We start from the raw sequence: 13,751 nt of genomic DNA on the forward strand, positions 1-13,751 counted from the left end.
GGGGAAGAACTTATGGGAGAACTCCTCTTATGGTGTGGCTACACACCTGCCCTTGCCTTAAGAGAAGAGATAAGAGGCGTGTATTTCTTTCTCCTCTAGGAACTGTGCGCATTTGGCATTCAAGCACTTACCGCCTGGAAAGTACCCTCAACTACGGTATGGAGAGAGTGTGGTGTGTGGCCAGTTTAAGAGGATCCAATAACGTGGCTTTGGGATATGACGAAGGCAGCATTATCGTTAAGGTACAGTTAATGACTTGAAGTGAGAAATGGTGATTCATCGCTGTCCTGTGTACAGAGCAACTGATGTCTGATTCTGTGATAGTATGTAAAATACTGAACTTGGTGTTTTAATTGGCATTTATAGACAGATGCAGAGTATTTTGCTAGGTATGTTCAACTGAAAAGAAAATAAAGAATGTATTTTCTCCAATTACTATATTCTTATGCTATGCTTCCCAGCTTGGTCGTGAAGAACCTGCTATGTCCATGGATGCAAATGGAAAAATAATTTGGGCTAAACATTCAGAAGTCCAACAGGCTAACTTAAAAGCTATGGGAGATGCTGAAATCAAAGATGGAGAAAGATTGCCGCTGGCTGTAAAGGATATGGGGAGCTGTGAAATCTATCCTCAGACAATTCAGCACAACCCTAATGGCAGGTAGTAGATTTTAGAACAAAATACTTAACTATTTTTTTTATTTCTCCTGGAAAACTTTTTGAATGAAGAAAAAAAAAATCAGTTGTGTGTGTTGCTGGTGGAGAAAAGGTGTCCTCAGAGCCAGGTGCTGTAAAACCAGAGTAAGAAATAAGCTTCACCTGTAAGAGCTCACAGCTTAAACAGAAGTTGGGCACTGTAGGTAGAAGTATACAAACAAAAGTATAAGGTAATGGCAGCAAACCACATTCTCTTAATGTTTTTTGTTAACAGATAAGCTAAATTAAAAGAACAGGTAGAGGTATACAAGGGCTGCCTAGTGGAGACCAGAAGGAAGAGAGGATTAGCAAGTAGCTAACAACATGACGCAGACAAAAATAGAGTTCTGTGACAGTTCTTGAATGCAGGAAGCTCTTTTACTCTCTCTGCATTTGCAGTGATTATATTGGGCTAGTGGTCTTTAGCTTTCAAGTTAATTTGTCAGCTTTATGATGCCTGTTGAACTGAATACAGGTATTGGGTAAATGCATCTTCCTCCTGCTTTAGGTTTGTAGTAGTGTGTGGTGATGGCGAATACATCATCTACACGGCGATGGCTTTGAGAAACAAGAGCTTTGGTTCTGCACAGGAGTTCGTATGGGCACATGATTCTTCAGAGTAAGTGTTGCAGATACTTTCTGTATTAACTTAAACTTACTGCTACTAGTTTTCAGGCTGTACAAGCAGTAAACTGGCCTGGAGACTGAAACCTGCGTGGATAATGAACTGTCCTGCTTTTAAAATTTTCCATTTGTAGCAGTCTACTAATTTTTGAAGATCAGTCAAATGTAGTTGATTTATAGCAGCGTATGACTTCAGTAATATGCTATTTTGGAAGCTAAATAATTGTTTGGTTTTCTTTTTTTTACAATGTAATCCCTACTTAGATATGCAATCAGGGAGAGCAACAGTGTTGTAAAGATATTTAAAAACTTCAAGGAGAAGAAGTCATTCAAACCTGATTTTGGAGCAGAAGGTAAGAATTTACTTTTAAAGTAGGTATGTTTGTGCCTCTTTTGCACAGTATGGGTTTATTCCACCTTTATTTTCTTGCAGGTATCTATGGTGGTTTCCTGTTGGGGGTCAGATCTGTTAATGGTTTGGCATTCTATGACTGGGAAAACACAGAATTGATTCGCAGAATTGAAATTCAGCCCAAACACGTAAGTTTGTAGATTGAACTGAAGATATTTACCTATGTTTACTGATTTTATTATATTATTTATTATTTATTTTAATAGACTTCTGATTTTCTTGAATGAAGCCAAGCTGTCAATCATAACTGAGATAAGCTAGGAAGTTACTACTTTATGTAGTAGAAGGGGAAAAAAAGCCCTCTATGTGTTGGCTTCTCAGATCCTAAAGCTTCTGTTAGAGTTAGTATGTTTTAACCTTAATTTATACATCACCCTTTCTTAACCCAGGGTCTCTAAAACAGTGTCATTATTGATTCTGATGATACAGATTTTCTGGTCTGACTCGGGTGAGCTTGTCTGCATTGCTACAGAAGAGTCCTTCTTCATTCTGAAATACCTATCAGAAAAAGTTGCAGCAGCCCAAGAAACACATGAAGGTGTCACTGAAGATGGAATTGAAGATGCTTTTGAGGTACCTTCTGTTTAAAAAAAGGAATGGGATTGGAGATCATGGAAGCAAGTCTTCCCAGAGTATAGCAAATCTAGTCCTTAATGTGGTCCTATTAAATGGTAGTTCCCAGAACACTGAGCACCACACACACATCTGTCTGAGGAGCACTGTTTTATTTGAGCTCTCTGGGAGAGTATCCCTGTTTTGAATCCCAGCATGACAGACCTTGGTGTCTGCATTTCTCTTCTTTCTGCTTACTGTTCTCACAGTTACAGAGATTATTTTTAAAACACACTGTTGTGTAGTGTGTTTACGTAGCTTAAACTTTTTTTGCCGTTTTCAAGTTCTGAAATGTTATTGAAGTTGGAGAAGTGAAAAAACCTCATGCTGTGAAATGTCACACACAGATTTCAGAAGGAAAGTTGCTTAACACATAGTTTAGTGCTTGTTTACTAGACTTGTAATTGGATTAGTTAAGAATTAAGGTAGAGATTTCATGTGTTATGGCATTTTTGTGAAATTAAAAGCATTATTTACATACTTCTGTATCTGAATTTATTTTTGCAACTTCCCCAACTATTTCCTTAAGTATAGAATGCTACATTGAATTTGGAAAATAGTAATAGTTTTAAATCTAAAGTACTTTTTTATACATCTAATTAAATGAATCTTAACTTGCAGGTTCTCGGTGAGATTCAGGAGATTGTGAAAACAGGCCTGTGGGTAGGTGACTGCTTTATTTACACCAGTTCTGTGAACAGACTCAACTACTACGTTGGAGGAGAAATTGTCACTATTGCCCATTTAGACAGGTAAGTTGCTGTGTCGGGTTATAAGCAAGTGCTGAGGACAAGGTGAACCTTGTCACCTGCTTGCCCCATGTTACTGCTTTTTGTTACACATGGTAATGTATGTTCTGAGGCAGTAATGTGATCTTTGAGGTAATGAACAGTGTTATGTGAAAGGGTACATCAGTAAAAGTGCAGCTTTTCATATGTGCACTGTTGCTACTGTAAGAACCTCTGGATTTTTTATAGGTTATCTGGTAGCAGATCTATTCAAGATGAATGTTTTGTTTTGTTTCAGAACAATGTATCTTTTGGGGTACATCCCTAAGGACAACCGCCTTTATTTGGGTGATAAAGAGCTAAACATTGTTAGCTACTCTTTGCTGGTCTCCGTGCTTGAATATCAAACTGCTGTGATGAGAAGAGATTTCGGTATGGCTGACAAAGTTCTTCCCACAATTCCCAAAGAACAGAGAACCAGAGTTGCACATTTTCTTGAAAAACAGGCAAGAAAACTACTTCTTGGTTATCAGCAACTAATAGATCAATTTATCCACATTTCTAATAGAGTTTGCTAAACAAAACATAGTCATGTTATCTGTAAGCATAAACTCTTGTTAATTGTTCATATTTATTTGAGAATAATGTAACCTTCCACTTAGAGGGCTTTTGTTAGAACATCTAAGATGCTGTTTGACCTGACAAAACAGTCTTACTTTCAGATTTTTATTTTAGGGCTTCAAACAACAAGCCCTTGCAGTATCTACAGATCCAGAGCATCGTTTTGAACTTGCACTTCAGCTTGGAGAATTAAAAATAGCGTATCAGCTTGCAGTGGAAGCAGAGGTAAAAGTATAATTTCTGATGTTTCCTACTAATTCTGTGTATTAGCCTGAATTTAAGAGGCCGTGTAAGAAAAGATAATGGTATGTGGGGATGCAGCAGAGCTCCCTGAACACTAGGTAAATGCCTCCAGCTTCTTTGATGAAGCTCTTCTACCTGTAATTCAAAGGATTGTAAGCTGTGGGATGAGGACAGAATAATGCTTTCCTCTAAGAAAGCTACAGGAACTCCTGGAGAATATAATACAATACTTGAGCCAAGAACCAAGCCTGAATCACCAATAATGGACAAGGAGAGGAGGAAAGACAGGACTGAAGCCCCTAGGCCTTTGTTCCAGCCTTGGCAAACTTAAACTGCTGCACTAGGAAAACTGACAGGCGGTGATTTGTCCCACAGCCGTTTTTCAGAGAATTGATTTAACAGTTCCAGTTGTAAAATAACAAAGTTAATGATAAGGAATGTTAACTTAGTTACAAATGCCTTTCTTACATTTGGTAGGTTAACTTGGGAGCTTCAAGAGTTTGTTACTGTTTAAGTTTCCAAAGTCAAGTCAACTTGCATTTTGATATTGAATGCTCTGCATATCTTTAAATGCCGTTCAGAAACGTGAGGGTTATTTTTCTTGTTTTTCTTTCCCCCTCTCTTTTTGTGCAATTAGTCGGAACAGAAATGGAAGCAACTTGCTGAGCTTGCCATTAGTAAATGCCAGTTTGGCTTGGCCCAGGAGTGTCTCCACCATGCACAAGACTACGGAGGACTCCTGCTCCTGGCTACAGCTTCAGGAAATGCTAACATGGTGAATAAGTTAGCTGAAGGAGCAGAGAAAGATGGCAAGAACAATGTCGCATTTATGAGCTACTTCCTGCAAGGAAAGTAAGTAGCAAGCAGCAGATTCGGATGGTTCTGTTCGGCTTTCTCAAGTGCCAAGAACCTCAGGATTCTTTAAATGGTTAAACTATAGTTAAGTTAAAACCTCACGGAGAAAGATTGTGGCGTGCGCCTTTTCAGAAAAACTGATTCTATTTTATGATGGCTGCTACTTTTAAAATCTGAAAGTACTTTAAACTAATGTAGTAGAATAAACAGCTAATCAGACGATGCAAACACTTGTCTTTATTAAATTTACTGGTTAAAATCACACTTGAAAATCTTTCAGGCTTGATTCGTGTTTGGAACTTCTGATTAAAACCGGGCGTCTCCCAGAAGCTGCTTTTCTCGCACGGACGTACTTGCCAAGTCAAGTTTCAAGGTAACTTCAAAGGATATGCAGAGCGTGAATAGTGTTGTTGGATTTCACTGTATATGACAGATATGGTTTGCGTCTCCAGGGTTGTGAAACTGTGGCGGGAGAATCTCTCTAAAGTCAATCAAAAAGCTGCTGAGTCCCTTGCTGATCCTACAGAATATGAAAATCTTTTCCCTGGATTAAAGGAAGCTTTTGTGGCTGAAGAGTACGTGAAACAAAGCCTTGCTGACTTGCGGCCAGCCAGGGAATACCCCCTTGTCACTGTAAGTAGGACGTGAGAGTTCTTATTGTCTCCAGAAGAAAAACATTTTGAGCTGTGTGAAATCAGCTTTAAGCAAGTCAGTGCAACCACCTAAACGTTCCATGAACTTATGTTTTGGTGGTGGTTTTTGGGTTTTGTCTGGTTTTTTTTTGTTTGGGTCTTTATTTTTTGTTTGCCCCCTTTTTTATTTTTAGCCAAATGAAGAAAGAAACTTACTTGAAGAAGCAAAAGGATTTGAGCCTTCTGGAGTAATGGCATCTCAGGTCAGTGTTACTATTCCATGATGAATTTAAGGGAAGAAGCAACTTTGCTATTGAATGGTAACATCTACCCTGGAGAATACTTCACCTTTAATGGACAAGTTATTGCTCTTACTGGCTTGACTGTAAGCTCTGCAGCAGAGTTCCATGTTCTTAATCCACTTCTGTAACTACTAATGACTTCCTGACTGTGCAATTACTTCTTGTCATCTTCTGTTAGTGCGAGTGACTCTAGAGTCTTACCATTGAAATCATCCTGCAGAAAAAACAATTCATTTGCACATACAAACACTGGTGGTCTTCTAAAAGCTCAGTAGTTGGAACCTGGAAACTCTTGCCTATTACAGCAATTAAAAATACTTCATATTCTTTGCTAGTGTGCATGGTTACAGAATAAGAGTATTCTATAACTAGGAATCCTGCTCAATTATTTGAAAATATGTTCTAGTTAATATTTGAAATAACTCAAACAGATTTTGCTCGGTTGTCCAAGTATTATGTAGAAGACACATGACTTCAATATAAGGTGTAAGAATATACATTGAAATGAACACTTAATTGTTTTCAGAGCTTAAACGGAAGATGACAACTGGTTTTTGCTTATGTCAAATACACTTTAAACTGGAACATGAAAATCAGAATGTTAGAGTTTCTTGAAGATCACTGGCACAGCTCTTTGAGGCTATGAACTTGTAAAAACCGCAGTGGAAACTGAGGAACACAAAGCCCATCAACAGAACTAAGATTTACTGCCTTTTCTAAAACTTCAGTGACACTTTCAAGTAACCTGATCTCTTTCCTGCTGAAAATCACTTTCTAACAGCACTTAAGTATTAACTGATACTTTCTAAAGGTTGTTTTCACTGTATCAGTTCCATCACTTAAGTGGTCTGCTTTAAATAAACTGGATGTGAAATGGTAGTCTCCAGTGCAGTGAGGACTAGAAAACTTACTGGCTGTGAAGGTGTGGCTCAAGAATTACTGAGGGAAACTTTGAAAGAGAACCACTGGAAAAGGGGGTTATAGGTCTACTACTGTTTACTTGCTTTTGTTGAAAGAATTTAAATTTAGAAGATCTTAATCTTTTTCATTAGAAGAAGGCTGAAGAACCCATTCCATCTCTTAAACCAGAAGTGATGAAGACAGTTTTGCAGAATTCTGATCAGCTTCCAACAAGAGACCAAAAGGTACTGAAATATATTTTATGAAGGGAAGTACAAGCACTAAACTCATTTTATGTTGAAGACGCCAACTAATGTGATCAAACCAAGCTATTGGAAAGTGTCACTTTCTATATTAATAGACCTAGACAGCTTAGGACCAGTACAGGGTAGAGGGATCCCTTCCTAGATTCTTCAGCCTTGTGGATTTACAAGGAACAAAGTGTGAAGTCCAAACACAGTTGGTCAGAACATGGTAAAAAGTTGCAACTCTGAGATGCTTTTTAACCAAGAAGGTGGCTCTTCTCTACAGCTTATTTTAACATTTCTTCCACCTGAGTGCCTCAGTTAGGTGTTTGGCAGAATGTGCACATCCATCACACAGAATCATACTGTGTAAGCTGCTGAACATGTTATAACCATCCTTGTATCCCCATAATCTTGTCCTGTTTTTTCCTAGACACTGCTGGACTTGGAAGATGACTTAGATAACTTGGATCTGGAGGATATTGATACCACAGATATCAATCTGGATGAAGAGATCTTAGATGAGTGAACTTACTTTTTAGATGACCAAATCAATTACTTCAAACAAAAGAATGAAGTTCTGTGGACTATGTGCTCCAAGTTAATTTGTTTTTTATATACTGCAAGTGAACCATGTACGTGTAGGAAGAAGGGTTGACCCAGAAACTGCATAAAACATCAGCTTCCAGTATGTTGAAATTCAGGATGTAGGCCTGTTCCAGTACATACTAATGATGTTTTCCTTTATCAAGCATCTCAATAAACCCTTTTCAACATACTGTTCCTCAGTCCTCCATTTACTAGTAATTCTAGTACTCTTAACCCAGCTTCTATATTGTGTTGCAAGTATTTGTAACAGATGGGAGCATAGCAGCCAAGCATTAGTATTTTAACCTGACTTTTCTTAGCGTGTACACTTAGGTGTACAGTTACTTTTTCACTGTGCTGTTAGCTTTTATCTGTTAACAACGAGTAGCTCAGCTGCTCTTTCAGACACTAGTTTTAGCTAAAAGATGTAACAGAACAGAATCTCTGTTAAAAGACAGATGTTACCCACTCTCCTAAATGAAGCTGTCCAGGCCCCTGTATTTACTCCAAGAAGTAAAGTTACTTGCAGACAATTCTTTAGATTCGAGATGCAACAGTAAAGGAATTAAACTTGGGCTATGTTGGCACCTCAAAACAAGTGGTGATGGCTTCTCTAAGTTTATTTATAGAACTTCTGAAAGCATCTGCTGTAGTGATTCTTACACATCTTAGTAAAGAAATCCTAGAACAGTCAGTTGTCAGAAGTATTTATTGTGGTATCCTGTACAGAGAGTGTTTCTAAACAGACTTAAAAGTTTTGATTAAGGTTTATTTCATGAAGCTGTAGAAGCCATTGCTTCTTCATAAGCCTGGAGAGCCAGTTGTATGTAGCCTTCTTTCTGTGATTCAGTTTTCACAAATACCTGCAAACATGAGAGGACAGAAATTAATGTGCAGTTAAGAGTGCAGTTACATATTGAGACATCATACCACTGGTAGATCAGCCAGCTACAACTGAAATCCTGGTGCAGCTATAGTTTTAAAAATAAAAAAACCAACCTGGCATGTTCAACAGTTAGTTCAATATCTGCTGTTTAAAAGCTTTCTCTTCTGTAGTTAAGTAGCATTGAAGTAAAAACGCATACCTTGATCAGATCAGCTCCTTGCAGTTTCCCTTCTTGAGCTGCTTTTGCTGACTGACATTCAGGATGAAGCATGTGATACAGTGTGATTAAACTTGTGGCGTCATCCAGCCTAAACAAATAAAGGCTCAGTTGTAGCAATTGCTTTCATTTAACACTTTTTAGAGGAAAGTGTACTTTGTGGTGTACTTTGCACACTGCAGGCTTCCATAAACAACTACTTTTGCTAAGTATGCAGTTAATTACAATGTACAGCTAAACAGGCATCCCATCATCTATTGCACATGAGATAACAGAGCAGAAGCACATGAACACCAAGGTGCCTTAGGCAAGGTACATAAGTTTATCCATGCTGCAGGTTAAGCCTGTTCAGCAGTAGTAAATCTCTGTAAAACACAATTACTCAGTAACAAGTACTTAGTAGAACAGCTGTGCCAAAGAGAAGCTTCCTAACAGTACAGTAACTAGCATGTTTTACACTGTGACACCCAGCATAAGCCAGAAGTGGGTGGGTGACAGGTAAAGACTCCAGACTTGGGTAACTTAAGTTGTCCAAGTATTTTGATTTTCCCTTTAATTGGATTCCAAAACTGAAAAAGGAAATTTGCTGTATTTCTTCAGATCCTCTGATTTAAAAGATGTGACCACCTGTTAAAAGTTGCTAACTTTGACAACAGAAAATGAACGGTACCATCACTGCAATTCATTTCACAAGCTTCTCCTAGCTCTAGTGACATTTTGAACAGTTAATATTATTTGCTTTAGGGAGTTATGAATGAGTTTAGCACCATATCTTAAGGAAATACATCCATTTAAAGTGAAAGTTCATCTACCTGTTCCTAAGCTACTTATGAATAGCTCTACAGGCCAGAGCATGTCAATCTTAAGTCAAAACTGAGCTCAGTAGCATAAAACTTAGACTTCAAAATCAGTAATGCCCAGAGCTGGAAATGTACTGACAATTACAGCAGAAACAAATAAAAACCCAACTACTATAAAAGATTAATTCTAGCAAAGATGTAGTTTAATATCCTACCACTTCATGGACTGTTGTTGGTGCTTCCATTCAGCATCTATGGAGCCTAAAATTTCCTGCAAATGGAAACCTTTGTACATCTTGCAGAGACACTGGGTTTTATTTCCAGACAATGGAACTTGTTTTCTGTTTGTTGAGATAAACAGAATTAATAGCTGACAAACACCACTTACAGGTCTCTGTTGATCATATCTATTAGTAAGCCATCTGTTTTCTTTCTGTTCACCAGATACCACACCATTCCTCCAAAGTGCCTTGTTGAACGCAGCAGATCGTATTTGGCGTGCTTCTCAATGTCATCGTATGTCCGATGATGAACCTATACACAAAAAAGGTTTCAGTAACACAACCAGAGCTCAACAATACTTCCTTTCCTTTACCCGTAATTCACAGTTTTTAACCCATTTTCAGACCTCCCTAAACAGCAGGAGTAAGCCACAGGCTGAATGCTGCTCCCTTAAAGCTTTTGACATGTTACAATTGAGGGTAACCCTGCTATAAACCAGTTCTTGGTATTTAGGAACAGACATTCTTATGTCAGGAGGAAGCTAGATACCTGCTATGTACTGCTAGTTTGGAGAGGGAGGTACATAACTTCTGCTGGGCAATTTTTCAAGTACTTTTTCTTCAAAGTAAAATTTCACCTCTTTGTGCTTTTTTCTCCTTAAAGAACAGATCAGAACTTGAAAGCAGTGAAACGCAGGTTCAGAGGTTATGTTCTCAATGATTCAAGGAATTGTGACAGCTTAAATAGAAGTAAAACATTTTAAAGACAAGTGTAGATTAATACATTCACCAGTTCTTAAATTTAAGTATTTCATCTGGAAGTGTGGTTTTGTACCTGGTCTTTGTCAAAAATATGATTTGATTTTGTGTACACTGCTCTCAAATGCACTTCATCAGTTAGCTACATCATCCTTTCAAACCCTAACATTGTGGTTAGTGACTCCAGTAGCACAACTCTGTTTGTGGCCACTTATGGGTGTTACCAATTTTGATTTGATACAAAAAATATTAATATAAAGACTTTTTTTCACAGCTGTAGTTCTTTCTGTACTGTTGAAAATTACTTAGGATTCTGTGTTACTTTTCTGCAAGAAAAAAAAGATCACAAGGGTAACACGTTATCTGTCGGGGGGGGGGGAAAGAAAACATATGAACAACTTTGATCACCCAGTAATACTCAGGTTTACAAAACAACCCCTGAAGTTCTTCACTAATTTTGTTATTTATTAGAAAAATAAAAAGTGAACTCACTCTGATATAGTCAGGTGAATCTGGTTCAAACTGAGCAATGCACATGTTAAGGATATCCTCGTGTCGGTCTTGCTGAAACACAGCCTAAAACAACAGTTCAAATTTAGGAAGAGATTTTGTATTGCACCATTCCAACTTCAAAACAGCAGCCACAACGTTTCTGTTCTGGGCAATCCTTACAGTGAGTAACCCCTCATCACAATACAAAAAATGGGTAAACGTGCAGTAACTGCTTTGATATTAATACAGTGTTTCTTGATTTTTTTGTTTCTGAAGCACCAGTTCACATTTTCAGATTAAACATAAGAACTAAACACAGATTTATGGTATAACAGAATATTTACACATTACCAAGAATTTACCTGGTCCCAACATGGCACTTTATTGTAAGTATTTTAACTATTATAAGTTTGTTCATTTAAGTATTTTCAGTAAGTCACAATGATAAGCAACTGTTCAAAACAGCAGCTTAAAACATCCAAGCAGACTGGCTTATTCACAGCTGCTCTCTCCAAATAGCAGAGTTCAACTATTAGATCACAATTAAGTTTTCAAAACCCGGAAGATCTTACCCCAAGGTGTTCATCCTTGAATAGCGCTGGAGGAATAACTCTGCGCCCTTCTTTTGGGAAGAAAATCTGTATCATTCTGTCTCGTTCTTCCCAGGTTGCTTTGCGTAATACACCATTGGGTTCTCTAACTACAATGAAACGCTCCTGAAAAGAAGGTAAAAAAGAGCATTATCTACCAAAGTCTCCTCTCTTCATAGCCAGAGCCATGGTAAAAATGATCCTTATTTGGCAAAGTCCTCCTGCACCTAAACCCACACAAAGAATACCAGCTTATTTTCGATTGTTGCTATGTGCTAAATTCATCATTTCTCCCTTGGTACTTGCTAATTAAGTGCTATATTTGCATGTTAAATTTAGTGTTCAACATACCTGTGCATGCACCTACCCTAAAAGCTGCAGCTCTGAATTTTAGACAGGTAACATAAATAATATCCAGAGAAAAGAGTTAGTGTTGCTGCTGGCCTGATTTTATGCATTTAATAATGCATACAAAATTAACTGAAGTGTCTTGTACTTTATCTTTGTTTCAGAGGTCGGGGCTAGAATCAAGTAAGAGCAAGTACAAAACAAAAAATACAAGCAGAACAATACACTCAGATTGGTTCACAACCAGATTTGCTTTAGGGCTGCACAAAGTAAAATAGATGAGAAAGTTTTCAGTTCACGGAGGCAGAAGAATAAGCAGCTGATTCCTGGAGAGAGCTCTCGAATGGAGAAACAGATGGAAGTCTCAGTGATTCTTCTCACAGGATCATCACTGTATGTCTGTTTGTACCACATAGACTTCTTAAAGTCATAACTATTTGTTAAGCTTTTTTCCAGCCTCTTATTCCTGGTACTTAAGACAACCTAGATGTTTCATTGTACAAGGAAATCTAGTTGTCATCTTTATCGCTGTACTCCACCACTGTATTTGACAACTATTTCTTCTGCAGCTTTCGTGTGAATTCATTTATCATTGACTTGGCTTCCCACCAGATTTTTGCAGCTGGGAAGCAGCTCCATCTTTTGGTTTATGCACAGTACCAAGCAATCCAATTCCACAGGAAGCTTCTATGAATATGGAAGAATTAAGCACTCCCGGCAAAACACAAGCATCTGCTTTCACAATAATTAACTGTCCCACAGCTCCCCATGCTGTGCGCTTGCTTTTGGTCACTGGAATGTAATTTATTGCTATCAGTTAGAAGGAAACTTTTGGAAATACATGTCTTTGCATTGCCTTGTACCAGGCTGAATTTACAACTCCTCAGCCTTTTTTTGTAGGCTGCTATAACTACATTTCATTAAAACCTAAAGCTTATTTTTGAAATTAAGAATTAAAAGCTCTTAAATAAATACATTGTTACTTACACGATGAGGAACGGAGTAAGTTAAATCTGTAAACACGTATTTTGTAGTTTCAGTTCCTTCAAGGAATTTGTCTTCTGCTAAGACATCATCAATTGGCTCTCGTTCCTTCAAAACGGGGGGCATGATGAGTCTTTCTTTAGCTTCCTCAATGGCTTTTCTTGTGGCCTTAGTAAAAAAAAGAAGCAGTTTAAAATAAAAAATTTAGATATAATTTTTTCTTTCCTTCTGCAGTTGAGAAGAAGTGAGATACTCATTTAATCATACATGGAGCATACACTACTACTGTAACTTGTGCAAATTTCTGGAAGAAATTCCAAGACTAAGATCGACATCTACTACTGCAAACACCAAGTCTACTTCAGGTGTTTCTCCATGTTAAATTTTGCCCAAAGCATAAACAGTTAGCTTTCAAGGCACATACATCCATCTATTAATAAGACGCAATTACTTTTTGGCCAACAGAGCAGACCATTTAAAGCAAAGAAACTGATTTACACTAATTTAAGAAATTACCTGAAACAAAGGAAAGAATCGAAAATGTTTTCAACAGCAGCATTAAAGAAAGCAGAAATATGGACTGTTAGAGGCTTTTTGCTAAAACTAAAACGTATTTCAAATGGAAGCAGAGCAGCCTACCTCTTCCAGCTGCGCTTCTGTCATCAGCTTGTACTTGGGTGGTTTAAGCTCTTTCTTCACCGGCCTAAAAACCTTCTGCAGGTTGAGCCCCGTCATTTTGTAGAGCAGGCTCTGATCCGCTTCATCCCCAAAGGCGGGCTTGGCGGCCTTTCCTTCTGCAGGAGGATTTCACATGCTGTCAGCCCGCTTGGGGAGCCCGCCTCTGCCCGCGGCCGAAGCCTCCACCTCCTCCCGCCCTCGCCAGTTCCCACCCCGTCCCGCTTCCCTCCAGCTTGGCCCCCCTAGAAGCGCAGTCGCCCACAACAAAGGGCGCAGGCGGCTGAGGGGTCGCTTGCAAGACTATGAGGCACGGCCGGC

General features: G+C 38.4%; 2 protein-coding genes across 2 annotated transcripts; one reads left to right on the top strand and one right to left on the bottom strand.

The window, feature by feature from the left end:
* Positions 1-99: 99 nt before the first annotated feature.
* Positions 100-7,615, top strand: COPB2 (coatomer protein complex, subunit beta 2 (beta prime); the record flags this gene model as incomplete). The annotated part of the gene is made up of 15 exons (XM_010183562.1): positions 100-242; positions 462-661; positions 1,205-1,315; positions 1,585-1,673; positions 1,754-1,860; positions 2,162-2,305; positions 2,966-3,096; positions 3,371-3,578; positions 3,808-3,918; positions 4,574-4,788; positions 5,072-5,164; positions 5,244-5,424; positions 5,618-5,686; positions 6,778-6,870; positions 7,304-7,615. Coding segments are annotated over 15 exons (1,991 nt in total), but the record flags the coding sequence as incomplete, so codon positions are not given.
* Positions 7,616-8,160: 545 nt separating this feature from the next.
* MRPS22 (mitochondrial ribosomal protein S22) lies at positions 8,161-13,549 on the bottom strand (the record flags this gene model as incomplete). Its single annotated transcript, XM_010183563.1, has 7 exons — positions 8,161-8,321; positions 8,544-8,652; positions 9,750-9,895; positions 10,834-10,917; positions 11,406-11,549; positions 12,759-12,923; positions 13,395-13,549. Coding segments are annotated over 7 exons (893 nt in total), but the record flags the coding sequence as incomplete, so codon positions are not given.
* Positions 13,550-13,751: the final 202 nt, after the last annotated feature.

This window comes from Mesitornis unicolor, unplaced genomic scaffold, assembly GCF_000695765.1.
Source record: "Mesitornis unicolor isolate BGI_N332 unplaced genomic scaffold, ASM69576v1 scaffold3754, whole genome shotgun sequence".
Taxonomy (NCBI): Eukaryota; Metazoa; Chordata; class Aves; order Mesitornithiformes; family Mesitornithidae; genus Mesitornis; species Mesitornis unicolor.